Below are 20,225 nucleotides of genomic sequence, written 5' to 3' on the forward strand. Positions count from 1 at the left end.
ATTGAGTTTCGCCCATTGTGTGAGTCATGGCCTGAACATAAAGTTTTACGACCTCTCTGGTTTTTCGTGTTTCAAGACCAGGGGAAGGATGTCTTATGTAAACCTTTTCCCCCAAAGGCCGATCCACCTGTGATAAGCGATTTATTTATCTGTCTTTCTGAGTATTGTATTTAAAAGTTTGTCAAACACATTTTCCTTTCGGGGGGCAGATAACACAGCTTTTTATCTCAAAGTACATGCAAACAAAACCATCTCAACAATGGACGCAATGTGTGTTTCAAACTGAAAGAGTTTTGACTCAATATGTAGCAAGGTCAATGGAGGCCTCAAAGTTCACAATTCTTGACCTATAATAATAAAAATGTATTTCTATTTCGCACTGAAAGTTTAACAAATCCCCCCTCCTTGGAAAAAGTGTGAAAAAAATGCCGTAGCCATTTGAAACATTTTTCCAAGGCAGACTCTTGAAGAAATAGGGCTTAAATCGGACTTTGACAGCTTTGTAGATAGGTATGGAATAGTTGAATGGGGTGTAGACACCTGCAAGTAGGTGTAGTGACTTCAGTAAACAAGCATGGTGACTCCGAGTGAGGTGTGGATCCAAGGGTTATCATCTGTTGGCCAGTGGAATGTGGATTTCTCCGGGCACTTTTGCCTTTGGCTGTCTTGACGGGTTCGTCTTGGTAGACTGGCCATCAGGGGTATCCCGGGGTCCTTCACACTGTACCCCCCTTTGGGTGTCTCAGACACATCAGACTCTCGGTTTTCTGCTTACTTCCTGGATCTTTTAGTCCTATAAAGGGAAATGGATTCCATGAGAAAATGATACATACAGTTTTCAGCCATAACTTTTAGTTGGGATTTCAATGTGAGGTTGGTATCCTGAGCTTCCTCAGAGTCCTCCTTTTATTCCATTGTGTGATCAGCCTTTTATCTGACCACCATGGATGGTGAGACTATATATGCAACCTTTCCCAGGGGAGACTGACTTCTGGGGCCCATTAACATGGGGACGTATTCATCACCATGGATACCACACATTGAACAATTGAACAGTGATATACTATTTTGTTAGAATTTACCTTCTACTTGGGAGGAAAAAAATATAATATCCCCCCTTTGGGGCATCAATGCAATTCATGGTAGGCAACAAAACTACCTGACATTGAGGATTCTTCTTGGTTACCGTAATACCACCTTTAACCTCTTGACTTCATTACGTCATTAGGGTTTGATCCTCCTTGTATCACCGCCATTGGCGATTTTTCGAAATGTGCCCGCTTTGAGCGACCTGTTTGAGTCAGAGGGATGAAGTGACCACTGAAAAATAGGAGAGTAGTTATTATCTAACAACCAAGATCCCCCTGACAGGGATTTTCAGGATCCTCAATACTGTGACCTGGGGATAAAATGGTGTTAGAACCTCTGTCTCCTATGCATCCATTCAGTGTGTCCCTCTGATCCCTTGCTATTTGGGCATTTAAGGATTTTGTGGCCTTTGGCTGGCCACAAGATTTGTTCCTAAAGAGGAATTATTTTAGTTCGGGCTACAGTGCCCTGAGTGAACCAAGTGATCATCCGATCCACCTTGGCATCTATTCTGCTGAAAAACCTTTTCAGAAATTGAATTATTGGTTTTTTTTTTTTTTTTTTATATATATATATTTGGCTCCGCTTCCTGCGGTGCCTATGTCTCTCGGGTACAGACAGATGGGACAGATCCCTATCAGAACCATTCGCTCGGTTCTGGCGGGGTCTGGGCCTTAATGTCTCCATCTTCCCGAGGATTTTGGGGAGCCCTAAGATGGGGAAAATCCCTATTTATTTGTGGGGTCCCCCCTCTTGTTGAGGATATTTGGCATAGCGAGGATTTCCATCCTCAAGGGTGAATTGGGCTCTTTGGGGATGCTCCCTGGAGATTCTTTGAACCCTTGGGTCCTGTCCCCTTGGAAAGAAATCCTAAAATGGCCTCTGTTCCCCCCTCCTTATTTGTGGGGTGTCCGGTGTCCTCCTTGAGGTATCCGGTATAAAATCTTGCACTTTTTTTTTTTTTTTACTTATTTATTTATTTATTTTTTTTTTTTTAGTGTTAAGGTTGAGGAGAAAGGTGTGTTTCTGCCACAATTTTGGTGACAGGCTCACGCCTTTCTTTGTTCACTGGTCTGTTGGATGGAGTGCAAATTGTCGCTCTCTTTTGCCAACCATTCCAGTGAACACCCCAACTTGTAGTCCCTGGCCAAACTTATTTTTATGTACCTGGCCGATGCCTCAAAGCACAGGGTTTTAAATTCTGGGTGGTTGTACTCAGACTCCTCCATTGAAGGGTGTTAGGCACTTTTGAGTACAGTACAGCAAAAATTCAGTGGGCTTTGGTGCTGTGTACATTTTAAATTATATATAGCAGCTCTAGCAGCGTTAAGGATTTTTTTTTTTATGTGTGGGCCGACTTTTAAATTACATCCTTGAGGCACAACACAGAAAGGCTGTTTTCATAGGCCTCAAAATGATTAGTAATATCTAAGGACCCTGTCTTAATAAAAATCGGGACAGTACTCTTTTAAAACAAACTTTTTAAATTCTAGAGGTGTATGGTATCTTTTTAGGGGTGCTAGTCTTTTTGCGGTGACCTGATATGACTCATACCTAGTTATGCATGGCTGCCCAATTTCTGCCCTCCTATCTTAGGAATATGGCTGGGGTAGGACGTGGACTCTTTGCCTGACTCTCCCCCCCTTGTCTGGGTCATAACCATCAGACTGGGAGTCATATCTGGGTCTAATTAATTACTTCATTTTATTTATAATGCAGGACTGATAAGCAGTACCCTTTTGTATGGCCACCATAACCTTTTTGAACTTTCCTATTTATTTATTTATGAATTCCTGTCCTTACTGGAACTGTTACATTTTTATTTTTATTTATTTATTTATAAATTTTCCACTGCTGGTTACTCGGCAACTTAATTTTCAACTACTGATTACTCTGCAACTTCCACTAATAAAAAAAAAATTTTCCTTGCTCAAAACTTCCTACTTATTGCATTAATCGTTTACATTGTTCTTTCAAATGGTTGCTTATATTACAGCTTTCTGAACAAAACTTCTGCCACAGTTCTACTTTTTCCTGCAGTTTCACGCTACATTTTCTTAACCTATGTGTCCCAATAGAGGTCACTTTCACCTGCTCAAGGAGGTTCCTTATCTCACTTCTTATTATTTGGAGTGGAGATTAGAACTTTACTAAATTCCTTTTTGCTGAGCCTTATGGTGCAGTTCCTCACAGAGATACAGTAAGATTGGCCATGATTCTAAAAGTATGTGATCACGCTTCCTGAAGTCTTTGGGGTTAGAGAAGCTTTCGGTGAGTTCATACATCAGGTTTTCCCCTACCCACGTCTGGTGCCCATTTTTGGCCCGACTTTTTCTGAGGATTTTGGTATGACTCCAACTAGCCTATACATACACCACCATTTTAGACTCAGAGAGGTGTCTCTACATATTCTAGATCTGTGCCGAATCTACTGGGGCTGTGGGATTGACATCTAGCCAGAGTTGGCAGCGTGAACCTTACCTTATGTAGACATTTTAGGGCATTACTATCAATATTCACAATTAAATAATTTAAAAAAAAATTATTAAAAAAAAATTCTATTTTTTTTTTTTTTTTTTTGCAAAGTTATTAATTATGTCACCATGATCAAAATTATGATTGGCATATGTAAGAAATTAATGATATCTCAGCAGTGCAACTCCATTTAATATGTTGTGCGTTTTGGTATAAAATTTGACTATTTTTAATTTATTACTAAAAGGCGGTGTCTGAACTATCAATAGAATTATGACGCAGTGCCTCCAGCCGATTACGGCAAATAATTTAATATCTAAGAAAAAAAACCCAATTAATTTTGTTCAGACACTCATAGTATACCACGCAATTTTCCCAAGTTCTTTTTTTTATATCAGTTAATTTCTTTTTAAAAGCATATACCAATCTTAGTGAAGCAGTCTACAGTAGGGAATATATATATAAGAATATTTATTCGCAAGACATATTTTCACCATAAATGATCATACTTGAGTGACACAAAGAGATAACCTTACATAAAATACCAACTTAAAACGATAAATGCAATGTGATATTTAGCTAAACGATGAAAGTAAAATAAAGCAAGATTATGTATTTCCCAGGTGTAGTATGAACCATAAATTAATATTCTATATAATCAGACCACAATAGTCTGCGAATCACATGGCCGAAAGTCATTCCACTGCAGATGAAGTGAGAATAAGCCATGCAAAACGGAAGACGTAAAATCTCAAATAATGCGCTTAATCTGATATTAAAATGTTATAAAAACAAAAATCATCTCTTTAGAGAAAAATCTACATATGGTTTATACGGCTGGGATTGTACTTTCATTACCCTTTAAATAGGAAATGTAAAACATTTAAGGAAGTACATAAACAATATTGAATAATAATCAAGTAACAGCAAGGCATAATTACTATATTTAAAATGGCCGCTAATTTAGAATGGTAGTTACCAGGTTCCTTAAGAAGGCTGCATTTCCAAGATGGTGGCCAATTAGGGAGGAGTTTCGCTTGGCGTCCCTCAAAGGTTCAGATACATGGCAGATTGAAATGGAGTCGTCTGTGTAGATGAGTCTGTGCATGGCTGTTAGTAGTGTGTATGTTGTAAGTGTGATGTATATTGGGCAAGATATGATGTGTGTTGTGTTGTGTTGTGTCTGTTGTCTTCTATTACATCTCTGATTCCTTTTTATTTTGTGTTGAACAAAAGGGCAGTAAAAATTATCATAAGCCAAACCCAGTGGGAGGAACATTATTCCTATTGGTTGGAACATCTTATTCATTAACTGGTGATGTCATAGGGTGACACCTCTTGGTTAACCAGTATATTAAAATTAATTAAAGATTTCTCCATTTAAGACTATTATAAAAAACATAAATGTAATCATGCTCTCATCTATGACGTCCATTTAATCCACCAGGTATCTGAATAAAGATTAATCTGGATACCACCATTCTCATATTTAATATCTCTTATGTAATATATATATATATTGGATTTTACTCTTTAACCCAAGACTTCAATTAGTAGCAGTAAGAATTATATCGAAAAATATACGGTTATATATATATTGATACACAACAGCTTGTATATGTAACTTGTCCTATACATGGTTACTTCTGATCATAATATATTATCCATTTAGGCATTATTATGTTAACAACAGTACATTCATGATATGGGGACTGGATTATAAAATATGGGCGAAATGTCTGACCCTTTGACACTACTATATGATAGAATATAATGTACTTCTCAGTAGGAGGTTGTCATAACATCATAGTTCCATAACACCTTTTGTATATGATGGGGCAAAGATATCAATTTATGATTTTCTGAAATTCATTTTGAGATTTGCAGTTCTCATCAATCTAAGTGACAATGTTTATGTGACTCCGTGTAGATTTCAACAACTTTATCCCCCTGTTTGTGTTTAGGTAAATAAATGACAGATTCTAGTCTTTGTCCGTTTCCGTTTGTTTGTCTCCTCATGATATAGACAATAGCTTATCCTGCTTGTGGATGGGTGAACACAGGTGTTATCCTGAAATTGAGTTTCGCCCATTGTGTGAGTCATGGCCTGAACATAAAGTTTTACGACCTCTCTGGTTTTTCGTGTTTCAAGACCAGGGGAAGGATGTCTTATGTAAACCTTTTCCCCCAAAGGCCGATCCACCTGTGATAAGCGATTTATTTATCTGTCTTTCTGAGTATTGTATTTAAAAGTTTGTCAAACACATTTTCCTTTCGGGGGGCAGATAACACAGCTTTTTATCTCAAAGTACATGCAAACAAAACCATCTCAACAATGGACGCAATGTGTGTTTCAAACTGAAAGAGTTTTGACTCAATATGTAGCAAGGTCAATGGAGGCCTCAAAGTTCACAATTCTTGACCTATAATAATAAAAATGTATTTCTATTTCGCACTGAAAGTTTAACAATTTACAATAATAAGATTGTGGACACTGCCCATCACACCTCAAAACAGGCACATTGCAAATTTCTGAAACTTTAGTAAGTGGTAAATTAAAGTGAACTTATGCCTTGATCATGGGATTAAGACAATCACACTTTAAAACTGGCACTCATTTGTCTCTGTATCTAAGCCTTCATTCATCTCTGTATCTGTAGGCGTTGTGAAGAAATTCATTTTAAGAAATTGTGATATTTAAGAATGAACAGAACAATAAATACAGCTAAATAACTAAATGTAGGCTTGTTTTAAAGCTCTTACCGCTTGTTAGGAATATGTAAATCTACTTTCCATAGTCTGGAGACAGGTGCACTTTAGGTTCTTTTTTTAATAAATAGGCATAAACTTCAAGTAGGTAGGCTATATTTTCTTGAGTTGGTGTAATCATTATATCACGCACCATGAATTCAAAATTTGCAGAAACCTGGCCATCACTCCTGTATGAGTTTGTTGGATATTCCATTGCAAAACCAAAAATATTAATATAGAATTATCATTACCCCTTGTGACTAGAACATCCTCCACTCTTCTGGGAAGACTTTCCATCATATCTAGAGTGTGTCTGTTGCCATTCAGACAAAAGCATTTGTTTAGTCAGATATGTTGCATCAGAAGGCCTCTTTTTATCAGGTTGAGCTCAGGGCTATGTACAGGCCATTAGGTTTCCTCCATGCCAAACCCGTCAAACCTTGTCTTTATGGAGTTGGCTTTGTACACAGGATCAGAAAAGGGCCTTCCCCTGAGCTGTCACCATAAGGTTGAAAAGGCACTATCATGTAAAAGTCTTTTTATGCTGTAGCATTAACACCTGAATTCAATCATTTTGAGGGGTGTCCACGTGAGTTTGGCTTTATAATAATATGTGCCATGGTCACTTTGTCACAAGCTCTTGGCCATATAGTGCATTTAGGTGTAGTTGGAGCTGGAGCTGGTGAGTGGGTCAGTTTAAGGCTTCTTAGATCTCAGATACATCAACAGTATCATCTTCATGCCATAATTCCTTGACTCTGTTCCATTCTACCTGGGAGTTTTTGTTTTTTCCATTCAACTTGGTGTGTCCCAGCTCTTCCTGTTCCATTCTTTATAATATAAAATAAATAAAAATTCAGCTAGGATGGTGGAAGTCCCTTATAATGGCTACAGCAGTTGTGCAGACCCAGGAACACATTACAAAGACCTTACTATTAGAGTCCCTAGGAGATATATATCCACTGGTGTGAATGTCTCTGACCAAACAATTAGAAACAGATTCAGGAGGGTGGCCTGAGGGCCCAACATCCTCTAGTGGACCCTGTGCTTACTGTGCCACACAGTGTAGCTTGATTGGCATTTTCCATTGAACACCAGAATTGGCAGGTCCGCCACTGGTGCCCTGTGCTTTTCACAAATGAGAACAGATTCACCCTGAGCACATATGACAGACGATGCCCAGCCTCATGTGGCGAGAGTATGCAGCCAGTTCCTGGAGGATGAAGGAATTGATACTATTGAATGGCCCACATGCTGGCCTGACCTAAATCCAATAGAACACCTTTGGGACATTACGTTTAAGTCCATTCGATACTGCCAGTTTACACCTTAGTCTGTTCAATGATGCCCTGGTCCAGATCTGGGAGGAAATACCCCAACACACCATCAGTCGAATGCCCCGACATTGTCAGGCATGTATACATACACATGGGGACCATACAAACTATTGAGTACCTTTTTGATTTGCTGCAATGAAATTTCAGCAAAGTGGACTAGCCTGCTGTCACTTTGATTTTCGGGGTGTCTTTGAATTTAGCCCTCTGTAGGTTGATACTTTTCATTTCCATCAAACAATGTGGCATCCTTTCATTCCTAACACATTACCCAGTCAATGCCAGTATAGATATCCAGGTTGATGTGTTTTCAAAGTGTTCCTTTAATTCTTTTGAGCAAATTTATTTTATTTTTTTCCCCCCATATCTAATTTTTTACTAAACCCACTTTCAAAGCCCTTTAAAATTGCCAGAATTAGAAAATATTCAATTTTACCAGCCTAAAATTGAACTAGAGAACTAACCAGTAAATTTGCAACTCCTTGGAAGTTCATACATTTTAGAATGTTTTTTTTTTTTTTTTTTTTTTAGGGTGAAAATCTATGTAGATACCCCATTTACAATGTGCTGTGGCTCATAACAGTAAGGACAGTGTACCCCATAACAACCCAACAGTAGGGACAGGGTTCCTCATGGCATCCTAACAGTATGCACATTCCCCTTTGCATCCTGTCAGTAGGGGCCAGGTTCCCCACTTTCATCATGACAGTAGAAATATTGTATCCCATGACATCCTGACATTGGGGACAGAGTAATGACCCAATCTCAGATTAGAAGTCCCTCTTGCCTTCTCATTTGTCCCTCATTTTGGTCTTATCAATATAAAACATACTATTTATCTTTCAAAATGGTTTTCTCAGTGCTAAACCTTTCATTCAATTTCTTCATGTTTGCATTTGTAAATTTCAAAAGGCAGTAAAAAGGAATAGTGAAGGCAAAAAAAAAAAAACACTTCTTTTGTATTATTATTTTTTAAGGGGCATGGGAGGGGGGTGTCCTATGCTTACATACTTTTGCTAGTAGGTGTCTCGTTCCCATCTCAAAAAGTTGGGAGGTATGTCCAAAATCCACTAAAAACTAAAATATTACAGTGTGTGCATTTCATTTTAATTTACTAGTTTAGTTTATAGTTTACTCCTATATTATTTGTATTTACTCCTATATTATTTGATATTATTATCACTCCTGTATTATTACCACTATGCTATCTGTAATCCCAATCCTAGCAACCTGGACCTGAACAAAAAAAATGCTTACAGATTTGTATATTGACATACTGATGACTAAGAAAGACTTGCATAACCACTGGATGAGGGGCTATCAAATGAAAGACTCCAATATCCAGTATAGGGGTCCGAGAGAGAGTAGAATTGAGGCACTGGACACATTTAAGACAGATAGCTTGAGCTTGAGCAGCTCTTTACAAAAGGAAATGCCCCAGTCAAGAAGTAGGGGTTACCCAAATCGAGAAATCCAAAAAGTATTTAAGCCACAAAGATCATTAAATACATTTTTCAGAAATCCAAAGCCTCTAAAACTTCACAAGTAACAAGAAATCATCAATCTGTCTCAGGGCCAAAGAAAATCCCCCTTTATTGAGGCTTCAACACCATATCAAAGTATTTAGTGGACTCAAAGAACAGAGCTCCTGGGCACACAAATCTATGGCAGGAGAGGTTTAGAACAGTCAAATAAGTAGTTGTGACAACAAAATAATGGAGCCCCCCCAAAATTTGTTAGCTGCCTTTTCTTTTTTTGTTATTCGTTGTAAAATAAGAGGCTTTGCACCCCTTCGACATTTGTTTGCCGTGCTTTGTGGCTCAACTATCAAGTTGAAGGGGACACTCATTTTTCAGGGGAGACCTCATTATGTTACCCAGTAGGCATCGCATATCATGTAAGAAATTGGTAAATGTATTGACATCATGGTAACATTCCCAGATTTTGCCATCCTGTAGTTTAAGGTATGTGGACACCCACAGACCTACTGAAAACTCAATCTTTTGTGTTGTCCTTCAGATGGTGACCTCCTTGAAGCTCTGGCCAATGATGGTAGCCATCACAATCTGCGTCTTAATATGTCTAGGAACGATAGTAGAGGGATATCCACCCAAACCGGAAAACCCTGGAGAAGATGCTTCACCAGAAGAAATGACCAAATATTTGACAGCCCTGCGGCATTACATCAACCTGGTGACAAGGCAGAGGTGAGTAGCTGCTTCTTTTTTGCACAAACATTTGACAGCCAAACAAGAATACTTTTTACAGTACAGTATGTTGTGCATTTGTAACCATTCTCTTACATACACATAATCATTAAAAAGTATATATAAACTAAAGAACAAAAATTTATTGCAGTTTACCAGTCCTTACATGAGGTGGCTGCATTCGTTTTCTTTTTCAGGCTTTCTGTTCACCTTGCCAATAACCATAGGTGTGCGCAGCCTATTGCATTAGGATGTGCACACCAAAGCTCAAACATACATGTAACTTTTTAATCAGAGTACAGCATTAAGTCAAATAAACTCCTGGGATATTGATCTGGTCAGTTAAGTAGTAGAGGGACTTGGAAACCAGTTGTGTATATTATATAGAGGTATATACTGTATATATATATATATATTTATTTATTATGCACACACAATCTTTACCCTGCCGGTGTATTATCTCCCTGCCTGCAGATTCAAAATGCTTCCACACTTCTCTTAAAAGCAGAGCAGCTCAGTGGGAGAGCTTTCCGATCTTCCCACTGACAAACAGCAATAATTGTAACGCAAACAAGGGAATTAGGGTGTGCCCAGGCACATCCGGCACACCCTGTGTGCACGCCTATGCCAATAACTCAATTCCTGTCTTAGGGTGACTGCATTCCTCACTGTACTGCATTTGTGGAGGAGCAGTGGTGTCACCCTAGGACAGGATGGGTTTTAGATTACAGAGCACTTACTCCTTTCCTCCTTTACATGGGGATGTGTGTAGTCTCAGAAAGAACTGCTAAAAAAAAAAAAAAAAAAACGTATTGGGGCACAAACCCAGGGCCATTTTAATAGCATCATGAGCCCCTGGGCAAAGTAATGCACTGGGGCCCCTACCAGCCTGCCCCAACTTACACACCTACTCTCAAGTATTAAAGTATAAAAAGTTGATAGAATTAAGCCTAAATTTATTTTGCAATTTTAATAAAATAAGAAGAAACCGTGTCATAAACAAAAGACTAATCAACAAAAGGGGCAAAGAAAGGGGAGGGGGGTGCAGAGGGGCAGAATACAGGGGGAGTCAGGAGGGCACGGTACATGTTCTAGGACGCTGCCCGGTCCATTCTGGGACAGCTTAGTAAAAAGCGTGACTGTCCCGGCAAATCTGGAACAGTTGGCAAATATGATGTAATGCAGGATTATCATGGGGCCCCTATGCACCTTGGGCCCCTGGGCAGTGCCCAGGGGTGCCCATGCATTAAGACAGCCCTGCACAAACCCTTTAATATAAGCCTGTCATGATGAAATACAAAGGGTGATTCCAAAAATTGTTGATGTCTGGCTGTTAAACTGACCCACTGGCTTTTTTTTAAATTTCAAAGCTTTTTAAATCCCCGACCCAAACAGATCCCAAAAATCAGAATAAATGTAAATCTTTATCTGCAGACTTGTGCCGGGTCATTGAGACAAAGCAAACAGCCAGTCAATATGCAATTTCCATGAAAGAACTTAGCAATGGCAGTCTCCATCTTTCTGCCATGTCAGGTTCATTTTGATACAGATTTGTCTACTAGTAGTATATTAATGTATCTTCAATGTGTTTTGTAGGGTGGCATATTGAAATTTTAGAAAAACTGGTCTGTTTTAATGTGGTACATAATTTAATCTCTTTGGTTTTAGGCTTAAGGCCACATTCACACTGGACGTTAAAAACTCAACTTTTAGGAAAGTTTGACGTTTTTCTTCTGCCTCTAAATGCCACTCAATGTTAGTCTATGTATCCATGCGCACACAGGCATTTACAGATGTTTTTAGGCAGAGAAAAAGCCACTGTCAGCGCGTTTAGGAGTGGCGGGCGCTTTTGCTAAAAAAAAAAAAAAAAACACTTGATGTGCCTAAATGCATACAAATGTGCATAAAAGTGTCTGGGCGCATTAAATTATTGCCCAAGCACCTAAATGCATTTACAAAAATGCAGCTTTAGGCACTGTGACGGACCGCCTGGGACCCAGCCCTGGTGTCTCTGCCAAGATACAGCTTCCTCCACTCTGGAACCAGGCATTATAGCATAGGATTGCACCCATGAATTAGCTGACACTAGATTAGATGCAAGCTGGAACTGACTTTATTGTAAACTCTCACAAAATATATACCACACAAAATCAGATAAGACCTTGATCACATTATCCTAAACAATGCAAACTGTAAACAGTAATATCAGTACATCTAATGAACATCGAACATAAACAGTAATCTAATTAACATAACCGTCTCACAATAGTTTGGTAATGAGGTGAAGTGGACACAACACTAGCAGACAGACAAAGAATAGGTGACTCAAACAATGAGGCATACCTAGGAGGCACACATTGGGGAATGTTTACTACACTGTATAACATCTTTCTCTCTGCAACGTTCAACTCCATAATATGGAGGGGGGAGGGATGGTTAAGTTCACAGAGGATAGCTTGGAAGAAAAATCACATGATATATTTGATATAGCAGTTTGGCTCACAGGAACTGGAGGGCATTTCATTTCTGACAAGTTTATGTGCTGTTAATATTCTTAGCCTAAAAAATATAAAATAATGCAGCAAGCACATCTACGGACTTGTAAGTTGCGATAAATTATATTTTTGTTCTTAGGTTTACAAATCCTTTAAAATCAGAAGTGAGTCAGGAGTCTATAGGAGCCCAGGAAGAGGCAGAAAACCATTGCCCTAGCACAGATATATGCAAACTGTGGCCCTCCAGCTGTTGCAAAACTACAAGTCCCATCTTAACCAGTCCCAGCCTAATTGAACAATTAGAAGTGGATTGGCTACCATGCACAGCTGCACCAGATTTTGCACTCCCCAGGTTTAGTAAATCAACCCCAGTGTCACCTGGATCCCTCAACAGGCTTGTCTCCTTTTATCTCAGCATTGCCCCTTTAACAAATTGGCTCCATCCTGCCACTACTGCCTTTTGTGTCTTCCTTTTAACCCCGTGACAGATGTTCAAAAATAAAGGAAGCCTATACTAAAGTGGGGTACACACTGTAATAAAATTGGGCGAACGATTGTCCAATTTTCCTCGTTGTTTCACAGCAAATCGGAACCGATGAAAGAATTTTCTTTTACGAAAATTCTCGTACGACAAAGGCTTTTTTTGTTGTTTATTTGTTGTTTTTTCTTCTACAAAAATCATACGAAAATGGTACACATTAAAACGAAAATCGTTTGTTTTTTTCCCGTACGAGAAAAATTTTGGAGTTTGTCCATCCGAGGAATTTTCGTAAGAAAATTCTGAATCATCTGTAGAAAGTTCTGTACACAATATACGAAAATCGTACAAAAATTATTTGGACGAAAATGTTCGCCCAATTTTCTTATATAGTGTGTACGAGCCTTAAGAAAGAATGAAGGCTGTGATTGTTGATCTTACCTGGTGAAAATGCTAATTACCTGGCTGCAACATTGCCCTATCCCTCTGAAAATGCTATTTCCATGGCTGTTGCAATGATCTGATGGCTATGATACTTTGAGAGTCATTGCCTGGGAACGAGTATGTAGATTGGGATGTTTGCTCCTGGTTGGTGACCCAAAGTGATAAATCCAGAATAAGACTGGCAACAACCATTTTTATGGGGGGGGGGGGGGCAGCAAAAGGTATTTTCAATTATTCTTTTACTACAGATACCACCAATCCACTCCCAATTTTCCCTTTCCTGCAGCGCTAGGGTTGCTGCTGATATTGGACACCTCTGGGTGTGTCAGATGCTTTGTCCCCCCCCTCTACAGGCTGTGGATCCACCTAGACTACTGTGTCCTGTAAACAAATTAGTGAGTGATACACCATCCTCCACCCAAAACGTTGCTCAGCATGAGTCACGGTCGGGCAGGTAAGTATTTTCCTTTTACTGGCTGCAGTTCACAGTGAATAGCCAGTACAGGGATATCACACAGCATCATTACAGTTAACTAGTTCTTGCCGTCTGTACACGTATATGCGGCAGCAGCATAGATGGGCCTGAAAGCCTAGCTGCTGAACATAAGCACCTATGGGGAACTGCTATTCTATGCTAAGGGAGCCCTTGCTGTGCGCTCCCAGACAAGCTCCCAATCATGTGACCACTGACAGTCAATCACTGTGGTTGCATGACCGGGAAGCCTGCGTATGCATGTTAGGAGCCTCTTAAAGGGCAGCATTGGCAAAGGGTTAAGAAATAGGGTGCTGCTCACTGACCAAGTAATCTCTGTCCTCTCCCATAAGTATTTTTACATGGACAAACTGACAGCACTGCAATACAAAAATGCCCACATTTTTAGGCGTTTTTGGCTTTCCCAGTGTTGATGTGCAGGAGATTACACGAAGCTACTATAAAGAAAAATGTGGGTACTTCTACACAGAGCAAGGCTAATAAATGTGACTCAAAGCAGTAAAGAATATAATGTGGTTAGAATTTACAGGCATCGTAATTATTCCTGCTAATGGTCTTCTTCTATTTCAGGTATGGAAAGAGGGACAGTCCCGCTGACAACCTGCTTTCTGATCTTCTGTATGGTGACAACGGAAACTACAATAGCAGATCACGGTAGGTGGATTCACAACAAACAGCCATATTTGATGAAAGCAGCACAGACAGCAAAGGTGAGGTGGAGCCCAGCAGCGGTCATCAACTTTACCCACCAGTCACAACTTCAACAAAATGGTGCCCAAGTGCACACTGTCCATATGGTGCACCTTCTTTAGTCAAAAATGATTTCAGCTTAGTCTCCGGCTAATGGGAGAATCCCTCTACTGCATTTTACCCGACGTGTGGATTAATCAAAGAGGTTACCAATCACAATGCCGAAATTGTGTTTTTTTCTAAATGGTTGCTCATTAAATAGGGAACATTACCAATTAGGATTGTTGCATTTAAGACTTTCGAAAGATTAATATGGCGAAATAGAGACAAATTGGAAATACTGATATGCATCTAGGTCTATAAAAGACCTACCTAAATTATCCAATCAATTTATATTTAAATCAGACAAGCCCTAGCACTACATACTTGTTGAAAGATTTAAAGGAGATTGTACAGATTGTAATGTGTGTGTAGAGTTTAAAAATGTTTAGGCCTAGAATCCCTGATCTATTTAAATAAAATGTGACATCCAGCCTTCCCTTCAGTCTTGCACAGTTGAACAGCCTCCTCTCCTGTACTGAAATTGCTTACTCAGTTTCACTGCATGGTTGAAGGAAAGTCCATAGTTAAAGTAAAGAATATTGCATAATCTATGGCCAGCCTAAGTGTGACTACTATTTAATAGTGATGGGCCGAACAACCCCCTGTTCGGGTTAACACCAGAACATCTCGAACAGGGAAAAAGTTCTAGCGAACATGCAAACTCTATTAAAGCCTATGGGACACAAAACATGAAAATTCAAAAGTCCTCATTTTAAAGGCTTATATGCAAGTTATTGCCATAAAAAGTGTAAAGAAATGCCCTGGGGGGACATGTATCAATTCCAAAAATGTTTTTTTTTTTTTTTATTATCGTTTTTACAGGAGCAGTGATTTTAATAAAGCTTAAAGTGAAACAAAAAAAAAATGAAAATTTCTTTAAATAGCGTGCCTGGGGGGTCCCCTTGATGTGCCTGTAAAGTGGCACATTTCTACGATGTATGGAGCCTGCTGCAGCAATACTGACACTTCTAAAGAAAAAAAAATGTAATTCAAACTTGCTCGTGGCTGTAATGTATTGTTGGCTCCTGGGAATACAGATAAAAATTGTTTTTTTTAAAACAGCGTGGGGTCCACCCCCCCCCCCCCCCCCCCGTCCATACCAGGCCCTCCAGGGTCTGGTACAGATTTTAAGGGGAACTCCATGCCAAAATTGAAAAAAAAAAAGTGTGGGGTCCCCCCAAAATCCATACCAGACCCTTATATGAGCAAGCAGCCTGGCTAGCCAGGATGGGGGGAGGGGGATGAGCGTGCATTCCCCCTCCTGAGCCATTACAGGCTGCTTGCCCTCAACATGGGCAGATGCTTTTGGGTGCCCCCCCAAAGCACCTAGTCCCCATGTTGATGGAGACAAGGGCCTCTGCCGGACAACCCTGGGCTGTGGTTGTCTGGGACTGCGGGTGGGGGGCTTATCTAGAATCTAGAAGCCCCCCCAGATCCCGGCCCCCACCTATGTGAATGGATATCCGGTAAATCGTACCCCTACCCATTCACCAAAAAAAGTGTACAAAAAAAAAAAAATAAACACAAAAGCCAGTTTTTGACAAGTCCTTTATTAAAAAAAATAAAAAAATAGTGTCCCTCGATGTAAATCCATTGTCAATCACATCCCCTGCTGCACCCGAAAAATAGAAAGAAAAAAAAAAGAAGAAGGACGCTCCCGCCTCATCGCACGCCTCCCGCCTAATGAGCCGCTTGAGCCATGACAGTTTTTTTATAGGAAAGGGGCGGGGACACTCGGTTACATCACCCGGTGGCACCACCCCTTCTGACGTCACGTGACTCAAGCTTTAGGCCAAGCCTGGCTAAACGCTAGAAGGTTTTCGAACGAATAGTCCTACTAAAATTCCTATGAAAATTCTCAGTATATTCGATGACTTGACAAATGTCATCCAATAGTACTTTGGCTTTCATTCCATAAAGTCTAATGTTAAAAGCAAAATTTCACATACACTGTTAGAAATTTGTTTGCTCAAGAAAAAATTTTCATCCCGCTCTTTCAAGTTTTCACGTGACTGTGAAAGAAATCGAATATCGATAACACCCCAATAACAAATTATAAAGTCTACTAGTGCATGGCCAGCTTAACACAATATAAACACACATACAAGAACACCATGCTGCACAACTAACCCTGCCCTTTTCTTCTCTTCCCAGGTATGATGACTCCTACTATAAATGGTGACCCTCGGAGCCCTCTCCTCCCTCCGCTTCCCAGGTGACCGCTATCCCGCCTTCCCTTCTTTTTAAACGTACCTATTATTTTTACGCCATTTTTGCATTCTGACTGGTTCCTGTATCTCGTCTCTCCGCCCAGCGGGGAGAGTGCAGAGTGGTCGGTGACACCCTTCCCAGGGGGTGTGTGCAGAGCACGCATGTGCGTGTCGTGTGTGTGCGCCATTTCTTCCAGAGCTGCCTCTCCCGAAACACACAATCCGTAATGTCTGACTGAGAAATTCACCATGTCCAGATAATAATAAAGCAAGTTTAACGGAAGTGAGTTCTGAGTGTGCGTCTGTCCGATTTATTTCACATCAACACATTCTATACTCAATAAGTCAAAGAGCAATGTAAAGACCGTGGTCATGCATAGCATCCAGACGCCTTTCCTCATTCTGATGGCTGTAAACTGAATAGAAAAGGGAAAATCTAATTGGCCATTATGGGCCGCTATACTTTACACAATGCATTTGTGTATTAATTAAAAGTTATCCATGTGCAAAACTGATATTTGACTTTCGCATGTGCAAGTATGAGCAATATTACCCACCAGCAAGTCTCCCATGTCTCAAAGATTCTCCTGCAGCAGACTTCATCTTTGGCCTATAAGGAAGAGTTCACGCCTTCATAAAGAAATAAAATATCTCTTGCTCAATGTTTGTATTTAATATACTGCAGAATAGAACAGGAAGTGCTGGAACACACCAAGGTGGACGGGAACACCCAAAAATCATCAGGTGGACAGGGACAGATTTATAAATTAGGAGAGATCAGGCTACTGGAGTTGCCAAGATATACAAGAAACTAGGGGCTGACTTGGCCAACAAGGCCCCACTTCTGGAGGCAGGGGGGCTGACCCTTCAATAATGAGCAACATGTCATACAAAGTTATAATTATCCTGATACCGTGGACATTGCTAGTACCTAAATAAACTAGACTTTTAACATCAGGATGTAAAGTTTAAGTTGGAAGTGTAGTAATGTCACCACATCCTGTCAGCATGAGGGTTCCAGAAGAACGGTTGCAGCTCAGTCCAGCCTCTCCCTCCAGCAATAGATCACTGCTGTAGTTGATCTATTGCTGGCTGTAATCAGCCACTATTAGTAATCTGCTGCTGCACAGCTGCATTGAGATCTAAACTCCATCTACCAGATCTAACCATCCCCCAATAAACAAAAAAATAATAAATAATAATATAATAAATAAATCCTAGCGGTTACCTGTATAATATAATTCCCTATTAGTAACCCAGTTTAAAACCCTATTTCAAGGAGACATTTTTGCACACAGGATTGGGAGGATATTACTGGAAAAAAAGGTGTATTTTACTCAATCGTGGGCAGAGTTGAACAATTTAAATGATACAAGTTTTTTAAAATTAGTAGATACAATAGGAACCCTTACTAGATAAGGACTACATAGGCCCAAAGCAAAAAAGGGGCCGCAAACTAGGTCTTCAATACCTGATAGTAAACATGCACAGTTTTGCCATTTTTCATAGAAAATAGCGAAAGCTTTCAATGATAGTTTATAAAAATACACTCAGCATACTGTACATACATTTGTAAAAAGGAAATCAATTACCATGCCTTCAGCCGGTGCTAGTTTTATGAATCTTCTCCATTCTCAGTGTAGCTAGCAGATGCGGGTCTTGCATATTAATCTTTCTCACATTACAAGCAAAAGAGGTCAGAGTGTTAATTGGTTTTATTTACTGCTTTCCAAAGCTACTCATTTAAAACAAAAATGTGTTTTAAAAAGGAGACCAGAGATCTCTACAGAGAAAAATTATAATCTGTATACAAGCTGAAAGAACTGCTGCAATCGCGGAGTGGCAATATCACGGCTCATATTTTTAGGCTCCTTGGCCTGGCAGCAGTAATATGCAAAGTAACGCCCTTCTAGGTCTTGACAACCCAGCAAGCGTAGAGGCAAATTTATAGAAACTGGAGGCAAGAAATGATCACAGAACAACCAACCCTATTGATTGTCTACCCATGTATTATGGTGAATGACAAAGTAACACAAATGAAAAGCCTTGATTAGGTTACTTTTGCTGTATCCCTAAAAATCATAATAAAATAACTAAAATCTAATGGCATTAAATGCAAACCCATTACAAAACTAATCAATACAAAGTGAGTGTATATTGAAAAAAATTCAAAAAACAGAAGGTGGAATCAACCTTCTGGTTCAGATATACGAAGTTTTGGCAGCATTTTCTTACAGTCCAGCTCATCCTAAAACTGATAATGGGCTCAATCCACAAATGTGCAAAGCTTGCCGTATTTTAGGTACCGCACATTTACATTTTTTTAAAAATACATTTTTAGCAAAGGCCTTTCTGCACAAATAAGATTATTTTATTGCATGCCAATACTGTGCATATTATAGTATTTGCAGTATTGTGTATGTAAAAGTCTTTTCACAAAGGGGTCTACATATAACGCAGCAGTATATCCTAACTGTGGCCAATGCACTCCACTCTAAAAAAGAAAAATGTACAAATGGGAATTGGACTCCACCTGAGATAGGACTCTGGTAAGTGGAGCATAAGAAAATGAATGGTGGAAACAAAATTAAAAAAAAAAAAAAAAAAAAAAACAGGAGAAGAACCCAATCATATGGTGTTAACATCAAGACCAACCTCTCCCCCAATCATGAACATCTCTTTGCTTGTTGAATAAAAACCACAGACCCAAAACCGTGGCCTACATTTTATGAATGGTTACATGCAGGGAGGAGTAACCCATTGTGGTAAGCAGCACATATTGATATCTACTCTCCGTGGAGAGTTATTATTCCTACAGTTTTGTTGCTTAAGGTATAACAAATAAACTTAACAAATAAATGCCCACTTCACGGCACAGAATTACTATTCCAAACCCAAGTCATACTTCCATTTATAAATTGATCATTTATTAAAAAAAAAAAAAAAAACATTTATCAAAAAGAACAGAGTAAACATAACTCACCAGTGAATTGAGACTTTGTTAGAGCCGGTTCACACTACCGCGACCAGAAAGTCACCCCATGAAGGAGCGACTTTTTAGCGTGACTTTGAAGAGACTTGTTTAGGGACTTGGAAGAGACTTGGAAGAGACTTGTGCACTACTTTGAAGAGACTTAGAGCCCATTCACACAGGAGCAACACGACTTGCCGGGGCGACCTGTGAAGTCGCGGTGTACAGCGTGCACCGCGACATGCACGGACTTCATATCATTGAAGTCAATGGAAGTCGCCTCCAGGTCGCCCCAAAGTAGTACAGGACCCTTTTTATAAGTCGGAGCGACTTGTGTCGCTCCTATTAGAACGGGTACTGTGCTAATCAATGGCAGGCGACCCACCGCGACTTGTCAGGCAACCAAGTCGCCTGACAAGTCGCGCTAGTGTGAATGGGGACTTAAATGATAGGCGACTTTGTCTGTGAGGAATGCCTGGCTAATCT

General features: G+C 39.7%; 1 protein-coding gene across 2 annotated transcripts in view; it reads left to right on the plus strand.

Annotated features, from left to right (window-relative positions):
* The window catches only part of PYY (peptide YY), a 338,368-nt gene extending 321,342 nt beyond the window's left edge, over positions 1 to 17,026 (plus strand). For both annotated transcript variants that reach the window (XM_082271297.1, XM_082271296.1), the window contains exons 3-5: positions 9,669 to 9,856; positions 14,337 to 14,420; positions 16,713 to 17,026. In XM_082271297.1, the coding sequence (XP_082127423.1) occupies positions 9,669 to 9,856; positions 14,337 to 14,420; positions 16,713 to 16,740 (300 nt within the window). In that variant the 3' untranslated portion in view covers positions 16,741 to 17,026. The remainder of the gene's footprint in view (positions 1 to 9,668; positions 9,857 to 14,336; positions 14,421 to 16,712) is intronic.
* Positions 17,027 to 20,225: the final 3,199 nt, after the last annotated feature.

The sequence above is a fragment of the Pelophylax lessonae genome, assembly GCF_965119305.1.
Source record: "Pelophylax lessonae genome assembly, chromosome: 11".
Taxonomy (NCBI): domain Eukaryota; kingdom Metazoa; phylum Chordata; class Amphibia; order Anura; family Ranidae; genus Pelophylax; species Pelophylax lessonae.